We start from the raw sequence: 16,026 nt of genomic DNA on the forward strand, positions 1-16,026 counted from the left end.
TTTTTATCCTTTTTTTCCATTGGGTCTACAATAGTTCAAAAGCAGTGAGTGAAGAGGTGTCTAAAAGAGAGAAAAAAGATGTCATAGATATAGAGTAAGGAAAGAAAGGGTGAATGAGACAGAATTAAAATGCCTTAAATGAAAGAGGAAAGGTTATGACTTTTGCTCAAGGGTTTAGAAAAACAACAGCTTCCTCAAGATAGAGGACATTACGTCGCAGGGGTATCTTCTGATTTGATCTTACCTATAGGGTAAATTTTTCTTGCCAGGTCTTCAGTTTCAGTCATCATGTGCGAAATAATATCCACAAAGCAACTTTGATGACGTTTCTCAATAAGCTTAATTGCTGCAATCAGGGACAAAAAATAATAAAGGAGAAATCATAGTTGATTTAAACTCATTGGCCAGGAACCGTCATCTCAGCTGCTACCCAACAGTGGAAGAAACCATCATATCACAAGGACCTCCCGGGTGTGATTATTAATAGCTCTTCCTTCATTTTGTTTAATGAGCCCTTGGAAATTGGGACACACTTTTCTCATGGCCTCAGCCATGGTCAAGTAGAACGCTTTACCTAAAGAGATCAGGGCCCTGCAGGACCTTAAAATCTTCTGCGGGGCTTGCAAGACAAGAGCTGTTCTGCCAGATCTATGGTTGAGCCTGAGGACTACTGACCTGCTGACCCTCCCACCTAAAGCCACCCATTTACGCTAACATTGCCGCCCACCAATTCCTAGAAATAGGAAATGTTGCAGATGGAATGAGCACCATTTATTTTGAATTATAAATGAATTGGAATTTTACATTTTTATATTGTGTGTATTTTAAACACCCTGAGTCACAGAAAAGGATAAAGCATGTCATCTGAAGGACTTGTGTTCTATCAAAGGTAATTGTCATTTTCCTATATCTGGGCAGCAGAAGACATACTGAAGATACTGGAAACAGACTTTAGACGGCAGGTTACTGCTCTGCTATTCACATGGCAGATTCTGTATTATCATCTGAATGAATAAGCTTCTTGTCATGGCCTTGTGGTTGAGCCCTAGGACTGCCCTTGAATGTCAATGGTTGGGGAGCAAAAAGGAGGATGCTCCGGTCTGTTTCTGCTTGCGGGCTTCCCAGTTAGCCACTGTAGGACTCAAGATGCTGGAAAGAGCTTTGATCTGGCCATGGACCATAGGGAGGTGATTAACAAGTGCGTCCACCAGCGGGAGGCAGTAGAACAGCCTCCTGAGAAGATGTGCAGTACCATTTTAAACAGACTTTCCTGAGCTCATTGGCTTCCACGGACTCTCTGCTGCCTCTCAGAGGAATCACATTACCACCTGCAAAAGCCCAAATAGGTGAGCCAGGCTGATCTCCTTGTGGATTAATGAAAAGATAAAACAGCCAATGGATTTATCCTGATTATAAAAATGGACCAGCAGCACATGAAGAGCAGTCCAACTCAAAAGGCCAGGAAATGACACCAAGAATATGCTGGTCTCCCTGCTTGAATGTCTACCCCTTAGACAAACTCTAAGAACTCCATATACCCCGCCCCAAGTTCAGTAACCATCTAAAAGTTCCTCATAAAGAGAAGGCTGTAGGTTTTGAACCAAATAGGGTTAACTGATGATGATTATGATGTTATCCGTTCAGTCATGTCCGACCTTCGGCGATTCTATAGGAAAGTTTTCTCCATTCATCTCTGTCAATGACCGCTTCTTTCTGTTAATTATTTAGTATTTAATTACTTAATATTGCTTTAAACTCATTGGCCAGAAACCATCATCTCAGCTGCTGCCCAACAGTGCAAGAAACCATCCAGTCACAAGCTAATATTTAATTAGTTAATAATCACTTGATTATTTAATATTTAAAAATTAATTTTAGAATTTTTAAACTTAAAATATTGAATGTTACTATGCATTTGGAACTTTTCTGTGAGCCACCCTGCGCCTCCAGGGAAGGGCAAGACATAAACCCAAGAATAAATGAATAAATGAAGAGAACCAATGGGGCATAAGCCCTGAGATGGTCCCATGGCAGTGCCGCTTCTGGTTCCAGGGCAAAGAGACACAGACTGAGCTTCACTTCCAAAATAACTACATATCTCCTCCCCCTCCTCGCCCAAGACTGCATATCAGCAGCATATTTACATTTTTGGGGCTTGAAGACAACTTCCTCCAAGTCCTTTATGTTCTCTTTCACGGTTGATATGACCTGGGCGCTGAGTGAGGCGCAAACGGTGCAGATGTGCTCTATCGTCTCCTCAAGGCTTTTGGAGCTTCCCACTCCGAGGGAGGCTGTCAAACCTACAATCTGAACAGACATCCGGAAACTGAGCTGTGTACACAGAATTCAAATAGGCGACTCTGCCTGATCACAAGCAATGGAAGTCATAACATGGCACAAGACAGAACTGGAGGGTGGAGAGAGAGAAAGAGGAGGCTGTTTCTAGCTCTAACAGCACGGGCATCAGGATTCTCTTAAAATTATAATCAGGGAGCTTGTTGGAACTATATCCATGATGTATCAGGACCCTCCCTTCCTTTTTATGGGAGTTTGAAAGTTTGAAAGAGTGCGATCCTAAGCACAGTATTACACCATTTAAAACTGCATGAGTGCTACGATCTTGCTGGATTGCAGGGGAGGGGGAACAAGGGTATAGGGGCACAGGATTCAACTTCCTGGCAATCTTAGCTTTTTTAGGGGGAGGGAAACAAATTTCTATCCTCCAAGACTGTGAAGATATGTTACCTGAGGAAGAGGGGTTTCAGGCTGCTCAAATTTAAGATCCAGGTATTTGGACATGAGTACATTGTAAGGATGGTTCCCAGTTGTGTTGTGGCACTCGTCAAAAATCATCAGTGTGAATATCGAGAGGGAAGGCAGCGTTCCATCATTGAGACAATTGAGAAGAATCTGGGGTGTCATGACGGTGATGTCTTTCTTCTCAATCACCTCGGCTACAAGGGTATCTGCAGATGTTTCTCCACATATGCCTGCAATGGTATAGCTGCGAGGGAACAGAGAACTGAACGTAACTCTAGCAACTAATATTCTGTAAGGAATTCAAAATCTTGCAACTGGACAAAAGTTAGGCAAGTCAAGTGAACACCTTCAAAGTTTACAAGCTTAGTTCTATCTGCTTTTAAAAAATGACCCTCTAGTGGCAGAAGGAATAAGTTCCTGTGTGATGGAAGAACAACAGGATGTATGGAACACTGAGATTCCACTGGTGTGACTAAAGTCCTGGCTGGCCTGTATCTTCTGTGCATCTTTATATGCCCCAGTTCTCTTGGACTCAAGGGATGTTCCTTAGTAGTCACTGACCCCACCTAGAAAAATGTAGTTTCAGGATAGGTGTTCTCCAGGCCAACCAATAATTCCTTTCTTGAAAATAGATCACAAGCATGTGCGAGGTTAAAGGCAGGCTTACTGTGGCCATTCCCATGTTTGTCTGGTAGTGTGAGTTGAAAGTTGGACATGTGTAGAAAATAACCCAGAAATTCCCTCAAGACCTTCATAAGCAACTATGTGGCTTATGTAATAAGACAATTACTGTTCAGATTGGTCCAAAATAAATATTAAAAGCATGCAACCCAGAAAGGAGAACATCAGTTATACCTGGTTCGTTCAAAATGCTCCTGGAAAACTTTCTTCTGTTGTTCGTACACGGGGACTTTAGTAGCAAGGAAGACAACCTTCCCTTTTGCCCCAGCAGGCCTGTTGTTGAGGTGATGGTCGCATATCATAAGAGACACAAAAGTCTTCCCAGATCCTGTGAAGGCAGAACATAGAAGAAAAGGGGTACTTGGGACTGTTTTAAAAAAGCAAAATGTTCCTCACCACTCCTACTGCACACTGAAGTCCTCTCAGACATCCTGCATCTCCCGTTCTACTTTCAAATCTTACTCAAGCCCTAACACATTAGATGGCCTTGGGTGAGCCGGCCTCAGCCTCAATCCTCAATTAGACCCATCTAAAAACTTTGCAGAAAACCTCTGTCCTGAGAGGCTCTGAGGAATTGAGCAAGTTCTGTCAGGGCCTGGATCTCCTCTGAAAGCTCACTCCACCAATCAGGGGGCAGGACTGAAAACATCCTGGCCATGGTTGAGGCCAGGCATACTTCCACAGATCAGAGACCACCAAACAGTTGGTGCTTGGGGAGCAGAGCACTCTTCAGGGGTCATAAACAGGGGGTGCACATGGGGCTATCTATTGATGCACCTTGCCCAAAATGATCTACTCTGACTAACTGCAGGTGATATTTCCAAGGTCATGGGCAGAAATTCCTAGGCTCACTACAAGTGGTCCTTTTTAACCAGAGATGCAAGTAATCCAGCTTGCAACCTCCTGCTCTTTGTGGTACAGCATCGCAAAGTGACACTACAGCTGTTTATCTCAGATTAATTAACCTTTCCAGTGCTAGTTCTGAAAGAAATACATATATTCTGTGGCTTGCCTTACAAATCTTCTATTCTAAACAAAATCCTTTCCAAATTCTAAAACCACACAACACATTTTATTTATTTTTTATTTTTTTATTTATTTAATATGTTATTATTTGGGTATATTGTCCACCCAGCCCTGGGAACAGGCTCTGGGCAGCTAAAAATATTTAGAAAGCACGTTTCCAAATGTGATCATAACCCAGAAGCAGGAGGATCTTACCAGTTGGAGCACAAATGATGGTATTTTTGCCATTAAGCGCAGGCTGGGCAAGTTCATTTTGATAGCTTCTCGCCTTTTTTGGAAAATAAGTGGACTGCTGGCAGGGTTCTAGGAACACAAGAAGACAAAAGCAACTTTGTAGCATCTATCACTTAAAAGTCGCTTTTTGTAGATTGCTCCCTTTTTCGTCACTAGAAACCCCCCTGGTCTGTGGCTGCTGTTGCCTTTTCCCTTACATCCCCCAAAGAGCATTCAGACCAACAGACCAAAATCTGCTCAGGGTTCCCAGACCTAAGGAGGTGAGACAGATCTCAGCTAGGCCTTTTCAGCCTTGGCCCTGGCCTGGTGGAATACACTGCCAAATGAGATCAGGGCCCTGCGGGGCCTTAACCAGATCTGCAGGGCCTACAAGACAGAGCTGTTCCATCAGGCCAAGGATCAGAGGCCTGAAAGACCATCAAGTGCTGCCCTCGCTGCTAGAAACTGAGGAAGGACATGCTCTGAGAACTCCCCCACCCCCCATAGTGGGGATATTGACTGTTATGATTTCATGAATTATCGGATTTCTCATTCATTCATTCATTCATTTGAATTTTTAGCCCGCCACTCCCGAAAGGCTCGTAGCGGGTTACAAGACATAAAACCCCCAGTAAAATTCCACTAAAAACAATATAAATTACATAATACCCATATAAAAATCCAAGATGCAATACGGTGAGTTAAAATAACTAAAAGACTAAAGACCCCCCCTGATCAAGACCTCCGGGGGAGGATATGGGAGAATTGATCTCCAGCCGCCTATAAGATGTTTAAAAAGGATAAGATGTTAAAAGGGGGGGGTTCCACATCTTCCTTAGCACGCCGGCCTCAACCGTAGACCTGGCGGAAGAGCTCCGTCTTACAGGCCCTGCGGACACCAAACGTTCCTGCATCCCCATCCTGAGCTACACAGGAAGGACAGGTTATATAAAAGTAAACATTTTATGTATGTATTTATTTTAAACAATCTTGTGTGAGGTAGTGGTACATATTACCACTACCACTACTTGTGTTAATACCTACTGGCCCCAACCTGGTCACAAATCTCTTTGGGAAAGTTCTCGCCACCACCAGCCCTTGAATTTATCCCCCAGCTTTCAAAGAATTTGCAGATCCCCGTTCTGATGATCGGATCCATTTGGGTACTAGCAGCTGGACGTAGTTCCCAGGCCACTTTGCAGCCTCTCCCCAGCCTCTCAGAGACATGGAGCCAATTCCTCCATCTATTTTCCCCATGCCTCCAGGCATTGGCAATCCTTTGAACCCAGTGAGCGATCCCTCCAGCCCTGCAGTTTCCTTGAGGTCTCAATCCCTCATCTGGAAGTCAGTAACACAGACCACTCCCTATGCACTAAAAACACAGACTCATGATGCTAACATTGGTGTTTTGTGAGTGTGTGTGTTACCTGCAGGAGAACACAAAGAGGAGCAGGCATTCTCACTATAATTGTCAGGCTGGGCCTCTTCGGTATATTGAAGATTTATATCAATAGCACAGCTGTCCTCATCTCCGTTTGCCATTTCAACATCTTCTGTATCGCTTTGATGGGAACCTAACAGAAAAGAAGCATGTTTCATGAGAAGAGTTAGAAACTTCACTGTTTTTCGTATAGCAGGGCAAGAATATTTGTTTCACCAACTCTGCCATCCCCCCAGGTATGTTCACCCTCACACGTATTTTTATTGCATGCATAGCCCCTGATGAGGGCAGAAAGACAGGTCATCAATTTTGTAAACAAACATGCAGGCAGCATAGAAGAAGCAAGACTGTATACAGCAAGGCTAGCAATAAGCTTCCAGCCCTCCTGGTTATGATGGCAGGAAGGGGGGGGGGGGGGTCACAGCATTGACACAAAGCCTGAAATGTTTTCAGAGAGACTGCTTAGGTGTGTTCATTGTGTTCTGCACAAAACAGCTACACAAACAGGCCTGAACACAGTGCATTTATATATTAGTTTGACCTTCCAACAATTTACTTGGGAGGGTCTTCCTATGAAATCACTGTCCTTGGTAACTCTAAGCAGAGGTATGCCAGTCTAAGCTTGATGAAATCTATGGGTTTAAACTAGAGTCACAGTCAGCTGGCAACTAGTGAGAACTCAGTCCCAACTTCCAGAGGGCTGGTCTGGATTGGATCCATGTAACCTTCCCCCATTCTACTTTCCCCAGTTCATGGAAGAGTGCCACATCTAGTTTTGCCCTAAATGATGTTAGGTCCTTGATATTCAGTTGTGTATCTCCACAGACACAAACTGCATTATAGTTTTGCTTTTTGTTAGGGAAACAGAATCAGAGAGTTGGAAGGCACCTCCAGGGCCATCTAGTCCAATCCCATGCAGAATTCAGGAAATTCACAACTACCAGCCCACCCACAGTGATCACAATTCAATGTCCAGATGATGCCCCCCCAATATAAACCAGAATCCACAGTCACACTGGCCTCAAGGAAATTCACCTCCTGACCCTAGAGTGGTGATCAGCATTTCCCTGAGCATGCAAGAAAGGGCCACAAAAGCCAAGCATGGACATACTGCCTTCTGCCCACCCACTTATAATCTGACTAAATTCACAGAATCAGCATTTCTGTCAAGTGGCTATCTAGCCTCTGCTTAAAAACCTCTCAAGGAGAACCCACCCCCTCCCAAGGAAGCCTGTCCCCCTGAGGTACTGTTCTAACTGTCAGGAACTTCTTCCGTTTTAGCTGAACATTCTTTCGATTTAATTTCATCCCGTTAATTCTGGTCTGACCCTCTGTGGCAACTTTCAGTTCTGTCAACATGCCCTAAGGCTTCAAGATATCATTCTGGAAGTACACCATTCTAAGATCCTGCAGGCCTATTTTTAAAATAAATATTGTTATTTTAAGTTGTTTCGTTACTTGTAGGATTTTATGATATTCGTTTCCCTTTTAAAATGTTTCTAGATGATGAACGGGTTGTAATCACGGAAGATGTCCAAGAGGGGTGGTATAAAAATAACTAAATAAAATAAATTACTTTCTTGGCTGTCAGAACCAGTCACACAGAAGGTGGTCCAGAACAGGATTCCAGGGAGACCAAGCCAGGATGGGAAAAATGAAAAAACTACCATGACCAGCAAGAAAAACAGCCAAGTTGGAAAGCTCCTATCCACACAGTAGCAGAAAAGGAACTGAGGGGAAGAGGCTATGTGCCTCTAAAGCACATGAGGGGGAGGGACAGCCCTCAGATAACTTTGAGCTGGAAAAAATTCTGTTCACATTTGGCCTAATGTATCCTCTAAATCAGGGGAAATCAAACTGTGGCCCTCCAGATGTCCAGATGTCCATGGACTACAATTGCAAATGCTGGCAGGGGCTCATGGGAATTGTAGTCCATGGACATCTAGAGGGCCGCAGTTTGACTACCCCTGCTCTAAATTCTTGAAGCAGTGGCAGAGAAAATGAAACCAAGATGCAATAACAAGAAAGATGAACAGTACCATCTGTCAAATTCCAAAGTTTGCTGACAAACCCATATTCTGCTTGGTCCAGTGCTAGCTGGAAGGTCTTTGGCCAGTGTACCTTGTCTGACCGATACAAGCAATCTGCTAATTTTAATGCACTTGCTCCTTTGCCTTTGTTTTGTCCAATCTGCAAGGTACAATGACAGGATTTTTAGGAAATGAAAGACAAGTAAAACCTTAAAGTTCAGGGTTATTTTTGTACATACAGCCAGAAACAGTAAATAAACCGTGTCTCAGAAATGTCACCCGAGATATGATTAAACTGGTGCGTAATCAAAGCAGTATGCACTGGACTTCTGCTCTGCAGAACAAGATCACAAACAAAACAAACTTTTCTACCCTAAGAAAACCTGCATTTGCTTATTATAAAGTTTGTATCACTGTTGCCATACACCGATACCGGGGGGAGGGGGCATGGTGAGTTTGGATAGATGCCCAACTTCAAAGAAGTAAGGATTTGATTTTCTTAATTTTTATTTCGAAGCATGAACACTAATATTGCTTTATCACAGGGGCCCTCAAAATTTTGAAAACAAGATCCCCTTCTCAACTTAATGCAATGTTCAGGGCGCATTTCTCAACTTATTCTAATGTTCAAGGTATCATTTGTTAAGTCCTCATGCAGACTGCAATATAGCCTCTATAAGGCCACACAGTTTTCGACAACACTTGACCTTAGGACTTTCTGGCTCATGACTCAAGACTCAAGAAAAAATTGATTGTCATGGCCTGGCCAGAGTCAGGGCTTGGAGAGCACTGCCCTGCACTGGCTTTGTCAGCTCCCAAAGCCAAGAGTGAGTTGCATCCCCACAGTTGCCGATTCAGCTACTGGTGACAATCACTCCTTGCTGGCTTCCCCTGGAGTGCCCCAGGTGGTCTATTCTAGCAGAGTGTGGCCTTCCCTGTTGGCATCTGCTTGCCTCTCTATTGGGGAAAATGGATCAAATAGTGCCTCAGAGTGAGATAAGATATTCATATAAAGATGAGCACAAATCTAAAAATTCCACTTAGTTTGGGACAGCCCTGAAAAGAGCAAAAAAATGGCCTGAACTGGCCAGTTCAGATCTCCTTTTTAAGCTGCAGCCAGGAGAAAGGGGAGGGGGGGGAAGGTTTGCCTGGGAAGAGTTAAATGACTTGCATCCATTTAACCTTAACAGCTGATGGGTGAACCTGCTCCCTGTTAGGTTTAAATGGCTGGCAGTCGTTCCCTTCTAATGTCATAGTTAGTTTGCTCCTCTCTATAACTATCTTGTTGGTAACTTTGGCTGTCCATGGTATTCACAGCATTCGTCTCCAACACCATAATTCAAAAGCATCTATTCTCCTCCTGTCTTCCTTCTTCAGGGTCCAGCTTTCACACCAGGGTCCAGCTTGTTATGGGGAAGACAATGGCATTGACTAGCCAGCACTTTGTATTAAGGCTGATATCCTTACTCTTCCCTATTCGGTTTATGCCTAACATTGCATTCCGGCCAATGTTATTCGCTGTTTGATTTCACGGCTGCACCCACCACTTTGATTGGGTCTTTACAGAGCGATTCAAATGTGAGGTTTGCTAACAGAGAATGTAGTGATGGCCACAGGAATAAACAGCTTTAAAAGGAGATTAGATAGATTCATGGAAATAAGTGGCTACTGGCCATGATGACTAAAGGGGTACCTCCATATTCAGAGACACCTAACTTCTAAATCCCAGAGCCAAAATGAAACATCAGGGGAAGGTCTCAGCTTCTTTATCCTGTTGATGGTCCTCCAGGGTGAGACAGGATTGGTATGATCCAGAAGGTTTCCTCTTATACTCTTATGTTAATCCCTGTTCAGTCATGAGTCTTTTCATGTCAGTAGGGAGTAATGTATGGTCCCTCAGCTTAACCTACCTCCAAGTGAGTTATTTTCAGGGGGAAATGGAATAACCCCTGAAATTCTTGAAGAAGTACAAGCAAGAAGTTCCGCACCAGTTATAGGCTCTACACTTGGGATAGTCAAACTGCAGCCCTCCAGATGTCCATGGACTACGATACTGTGAATACTCATGGGAATTGTAGCCCACGGACATCTGGACGGCCGCAGTTTGACTACCCCTGCTCTACACGATGAACAAATTATATCTTCATGTTTAAAACAATACCTGTATAATCTCTTCCCACTCCTGTTCCAATATGCAGTCATGTAAGTAAGGGCGCAGTTGTGCTGGCTCAATTTCTCGCAAAGAGGGCTCAATCCTTCTTAGCAGCTGTCGATGCCCCTCCAGTTTTTCAATCAACTCAAAATCCCAAGAGCAAATTGCCTCATGAAGGCCACGGTAACCTTTCAAAGCAAAGCGGTAGAAACGTACAGCGACTCAACAACAAACAAAGCACATCAAGATATTTGAATTCACAACACAAATATACCGTCCCCCAGTACAGTATATACAAGATGTTCGGTTTGCTTCCTAATTCACCTGTTGCCCATGGTACGCTTCTTAACATCGGTGATGTCATGAGCATTACATCCTCTCTTCCCATCATGTGACTCTGATGTCACAGGTTTGTACCTCAGCATAACTCAGGTCTCAAAAGACTGAAGGCAAAAAAGAACCTATAGTTTGGTAGAAGCTATGGCTCTGACTCACCAGATGGTCATACTTTCTAATTAGGGATCAATTAGGCAAGCAGAGGAAAGTTTCTGCCTGCTCCATGCCATCCATGTGGAAAATTGGGGCAGGGTCCTGAAGTTGCCCTCATCCAATCCAGCTCTTCTTACATTGGCCAGCCAGGTAGTGGCACAGCTCCAGATGTTCCCAATTTTGGGCCTTGCTCAAGTCTACCTGCTCCAATGTTCCCTCTAAGCTGTGTGTGTGAGCAGTCGTTCATTAACCAGGAAGTCCCGCTCAGTTGCAATCTGCCCACTGCCCAGTCTAAGATGATAGCAGTTATATTCTGCTCAGCATGTGAACCGTTCCATTCATTAGGGGAAAAAATTGTTTATTTTTTAATCTATATTTAGGCTTTTATATGCCACTCACGACAGACCGTTTCACAGCAGTTTACAAGATAAAACCAATAAAAATTACAACATAAAAGCCTATAACAACCCCTTAAACCAGGAGTAGTCAAACTGCGGCCCTCCAGATGTCCATGGACTACAATTTCCATGAGCCCATGCCAGCGTTTGCTGGCAGGGGCTCATGGGAATTGTAGTCCATGGACATCTGGAGGGCCGCAGTTTGACTACCCCTGCCTTAAGCAATACAAATAGATGGCGGCATCATAATTCCTTAAACCTTGTAAAAGCCAATAACTTTTATTGGCCTAGGGCAGGGCTAGTCAAACTGCGGCCCTCCAGATGTCCATGGACTACAATTCCCAAGAGCCCCCTGCCAGCGAATGCGAATTGTAATCCATGGACATCTGGATGGCCGCAGTTTGACTACCCCTGGCCTAGGGCCTGAGTAGATGACCCTATTAATCCAGGGGGCTAGATTGTTACAAGATAAAAATAGGGTGGAATTCAAAGATTGACAATTCCGGTCACCACTCTGGCCTCCACCAAATGCCTGGTGAAGGAGCTCCATCTTACAGGCCCTGTGGAACCCAGCAAGCACCGTCAGGGCCCTTAGCTCCTCCATCCCCAAAATACTTTTTCGATCTTTGAGGAGCTCTGGAAGTGATGACTGCTGGCTATCGCTCCCTGCCATGCCCCCAGAAGCAACATGTCAACATAAGAGACATCACCACCAGCGTTAATAGGCAGGCACTGAAACCCCAAGAGAACTCAATCATACTTGGGAGAGGGAGTAATGGAAGTGATTGGTTCCCTAGCTTGTGGTCAAGTCCATTAAGGCAAGAGGGGGAAAGGCTGTGTACCCCCAGCAGAGCTCCCATGGACCCCTGGTTGGGAATCCAGTCTACAATGCTTGGGTACGGCCGTCTCGCTGTGTCCCAATGGATGTTTTTTTCCCACATGCCCAGGTGAGCTAAATACTTCAAAAGATGCATCTCACACGACTAAGTATCGCAGCAGAAACCAAACCTGCTTCGTCCAAAGCATCCTGAAATCCACGGAACCATCCCTCCTCCGTGAGGTTCACAATGACTTGAAGAAAAAGCTTGGCAGCAGCAGTTGGACCTTTCTGTCCCTCCATCTGAATTTTCTCCACATCCTCTGGAATGAAACCATGCAAAAGTTCTATTATTACTGAAGTAGACTTGTTCGTTCTAAGCAGAGAGATTGGGATTACAGCATTTTTGTGTTCTGGGTGCTTCTGACCATTAGGGGTTGCTGCTTTTCTAAAGGAAAGTGAAGAGAAAGAAACAGGATCCAGCTTTTCAACTTCAAGTCTTGACTGAATTGTTATTCAAGGAATAGAATGAGTGTGTATGGGGGGGGGGAGTACATATGTATGGGAACAGCTTTGAGTTTACTGTGGTGCTAGAAATTATTTTCTGGTTTTGAAACAGGACATGCAAGAGAGCACAAGAAGTGCCAAAATGGGCACAATTCATTTTCCTGGTTCCACAAATCTAGGGAAAGGGGCATGGCTCAGTGGCAGAGCATCTGCTTTGTATGCACAGACCTAGGTATAATCCGCAGTTTTCAGAACCAAAAAGGTTAGGGGTGAAATCAATTTTAGACTTTATTAGACTTTACTTTATTATAGCTCAAATGTTTAAAAAACATAAAAGAGTATCTATTTGGCACACATAAAACCTCTAAGCACATTCATCAATATTGACAAATAATGTTTTGACCTTGACCTAATGCACTTTGATCGAATATATCTTCAGCAGAAGTCAATTGTACAGATGCACACAGATATAATTAACAATTTTTTTACAATTTTCTACAGGGGGGTGAAAAAAACTTAGTCTGCTTTGGCTAGTTCTGGTCCTGCAAGAAGTTCATAATTGCAGAATCCTCAGCCAGCAAATATTTCTAGTTCCTCCCCTGAATATTGGAGAATGCTACTGTGTGCTTCTCTGAGGACAGGTCCAAAATGAGCCACAGTATCTCCAGTTAAAAGGTTCTGGTGGCAAGTGATGTGAAAGATCTCAGACTGCCAGGAGCTCTACAGAAAGAGTAAATTAACAGCACTGACCTTGGCAGCGCATTAGTCTTGGCCCAGCATAAGGCAACTTCAAAGGCATTTCCGCACCCTTTAAATGTAGCGAAATGCTTACCTTAAACAGTCGTTATATTCCAGCCCCTCCATATGACATCGCCAACATGCAGCGTCTGTGCAGTAACCCACCGGCTACATCCTCCATTTTAAAGCGCTAGTTGGGGAATCCCAAAAAGTGGATTCACCAACCTATGTAGTGCTGGCTAATGGAAAGCAACCAACAGGCAACCAGCAGAGGGAAGTTATGGTGGCTAAAATGCACAAAAGGCACCTGCCTCATCCCACCCTCGCACCACCCCCCTCTCCCGGGGATGGGAATATCTTTTGAAAATGTCTGACATCCTGGAGCAATGAATAGGTGGACAAGCATGCAGGCAATGCCAGTAATACTTTTTTCACAACGTTGCAGCACAAAGCATGCCTCTCTAATGATCCCCTCCCCCAAAATCGGGAACAAGATTAATTTTTTTTAATTATCAAGGCTAATGATTCACTAAGGGGTAGTGTTCAAAAAGAGCTATGCAAGTTATTCCAGCGTAAGCTTCCCTGAAACTTCACTGGATCCTCACTTCATTGGATGCATGATTAGATGCATAGGCATAGCAACAGAGAAGTATGCATTTAAAAAAATATTAGCAGGCATCGCAGGACCTTTAAAGCATGAAGGGGATTGGCTGCCTGGCTTGATTGACAGGCAGAAGAGAGTTGCGTATAAATCGTGTTGCTCTCTTCTCTCATTTCAAGTAGGCGATGTGGAGGGTGAAAAGTGCTAAAATCTGTCAAGGAAAACCGAGACATTATTATACTTAGCATTACACCTTTCTGCTGGCATAATGCTATTTTTACAGATGTGCAGAAATGCCCCAAGTGTCCGTCTACTTTAAAAGTTAAAAATTTGAGAAGTTGAATATTCCAACAAAATACACCTTACTAGGTAGTGTGGGAGTGGTGAAATGAAAGACTTATGTCATTATGTACGTACACGTCCAGTTTGGGTCAGCAGAACGTATAAAAGGCAAATACTTATGCCTATACTTCTTGGGTCATTGTTACCTGGAATCCCCTTTATTTGCATAAAAATCCTGCTTGATTTAAAAATCTCACTATTGTGTCCTTGGACATTGGCACACCAGGCAAATAATCCCATTTGAGTATCACTACAAAACTGCAATGAGCAAAATGCTATTTAAAACAATACGTTCATCAGTCAGAAAATGCAATAAGAATAAGAATGCCAGCCTCAGGGAGGGGGCTGGAGATTCTCTGGAATTGCAGGTCAAGATCAGTTCCACGGAAAATATGGTTGCTATCGAGAGGGAACTCTACTGCATTGTATTCTGATAAGGTCCCAATTCTCCCTAGAAGTATCACAGACCAGTCCTAAATAATCATGGCTAAGGAAGGATGGTTCATCAAGACCAATGACATCAAAAAGAGATTGATGTCTACTGATACCCCTTTCTTAAAGCACCAACAAAAGTTATCCCAGCATAAGCTTCCTGAAGCAGAGCTCTCTTCATTGGATGCATTGAAAACTAAATCCCAAATGCCCAACAGAAAGGGGTGGGGGATTTCACAGAGAGAAGCCAGCTCAACTCCAAAAATCACTCAATGAGGTACCCACTCGAAAGAGCAAAGCATCATTTAGCACCAGTGACTAACAGCTGGTGCTAAATGGGCAAGTGGACACTACAAGAGAAAATGACAGAAGCCGATATACAGGACCTTGGAGAGATGCGGATGTAGTAGATCAAATATGCAAGGGGTAGGATGTCAGGCTCCATTCACCTCTTTGCCTCACCCAATAATGACAAAGACAAAATAGGAGAGGGACCCTCTTCCCTGTACTCTAAGGGCAGCCAAACTACAATTCCCATGAACCTCTGCCAGCATGTAGTCCATGGACATCTGGAGAGCCACAGTTTGGCTGCCCCTGCGAGTAAAGTGGATGATAATTATTAAAGATAAAAATAAAAATATCGATAAATCGTAACAATTGTAAATCATCATCATCATCATCATCATCATCACATGGAGCTGCAGCGGGGATTCCACTATTCGACCCCGAAGCGCTACAAGGTCGCAAATGTTAAGCCCACCCACATGTTCTTTGAGACGTCTATTACGTCAGCGTGCCACTCCCCCTCCGGAGGACACAGCTAAGAATTGCCCTCCAAACACTCCTGCAAGGTAGGCAGGCATGCCAAGAGCCTCTCAAGTCCATGCAATAGACCGCAAACATTAGAACTCGGCTCTTTCGCGGTCCAACAGTGGATCCATCTCCAGACTCCCAGTGGAGAGCGACAGGCCCCCTGCTCCAAGCAAGCCGGCCGGCCGCCCGCCCCACTCACCATCGGCCAGCCAGCCCTTCATGTAGCTCAAGATGTAGTTCGGGTTCAGCGTCCTCTCGATGTAGGCGGCGCAGCGAAGGAGGTTCTGCTTCTCCTCCTCGGTCATCGCGGCGGCGCTCGCCCCCCGCAAGACCCGCTCCTCCGCAGGCGCTCCCGCTGCAAAAGGGCCGCCGCTGTCGGGCAGCAGCCGCTTCCCAGCCTTCGCCGGCGACCCCGACGGACTAGCGAGTCCCGCCCGCCTTCCTTCCTGCCTGCCTTTTTAAAGGCGCGATGGGACCCAATGGATCCATGTCCCGAGAGTCAGCTGACAGAAGACCGGGCGGCGGAACGAAGGGGGGGAGCAGAAGGGAGGAAACGAAAGTGAAGGGAGAGGGACGGGGAAGTTTC

At 44.5% G+C, this 16,026-nt stretch overlaps 1 protein-coding gene across 2 annotated transcripts in view; it reads right to left on the reverse strand.

Moving 5' to 3' along the window:
- Positions 1–15,901, reverse strand: part of RIGI (RNA sensor RIG-I) — a 28,186-nt gene extending 12,285 nt beyond the window's left edge. Inside the window, exons 1-10 of one of the 2 annotated variants that reach the window (XM_077345269.1) lie at positions 15,640–15,901; positions 12,199–12,330; positions 10,313–10,491; positions 8,161–8,311; positions 6,108–6,254; positions 4,663–4,770; positions 3,616–3,769; positions 2,746–3,004; positions 2,145–2,307; positions 245–346 (exon numbers count right to left, since the gene is read on the reverse strand). In XM_077345269.1, coding sequence (XP_077201384.1) covers positions 245–346; positions 2,145–2,307; positions 2,746–3,004; positions 3,616–3,769; positions 4,663–4,770; positions 6,108–6,254; positions 8,161–8,311; positions 10,313–10,491; positions 12,199–12,330; positions 15,640–15,745 — 1,501 coding nt within the window. In that variant the 5' untranslated portion in view covers positions 15,746–15,901. Of the gene's footprint in view, positions 1–244; positions 347–2,144; positions 2,308–2,745; positions 3,005–3,615; positions 3,770–4,662; positions 4,771–6,107; positions 6,255–8,160; positions 8,318–10,312; positions 10,492–12,198; positions 12,331–15,639 lie in introns of those variants that run through there. The other variant, XM_077345270.1, reaches the window with a different exon arrangement.
- Between the last annotated feature and the right edge of the window lie 125 nt (positions 15,902–16,026).

The sequence above is a fragment of the Paroedura picta genome, chromosome 7 (assembly GCF_049243985.1).
Source record: "Paroedura picta isolate Pp20150507F chromosome 7, Ppicta_v3.0, whole genome shotgun sequence".
In the NCBI taxonomy this organism is placed as follows: Eukaryota; Metazoa; Chordata; class Lepidosauria; order Squamata; family Gekkonidae; genus Paroedura; species Paroedura picta.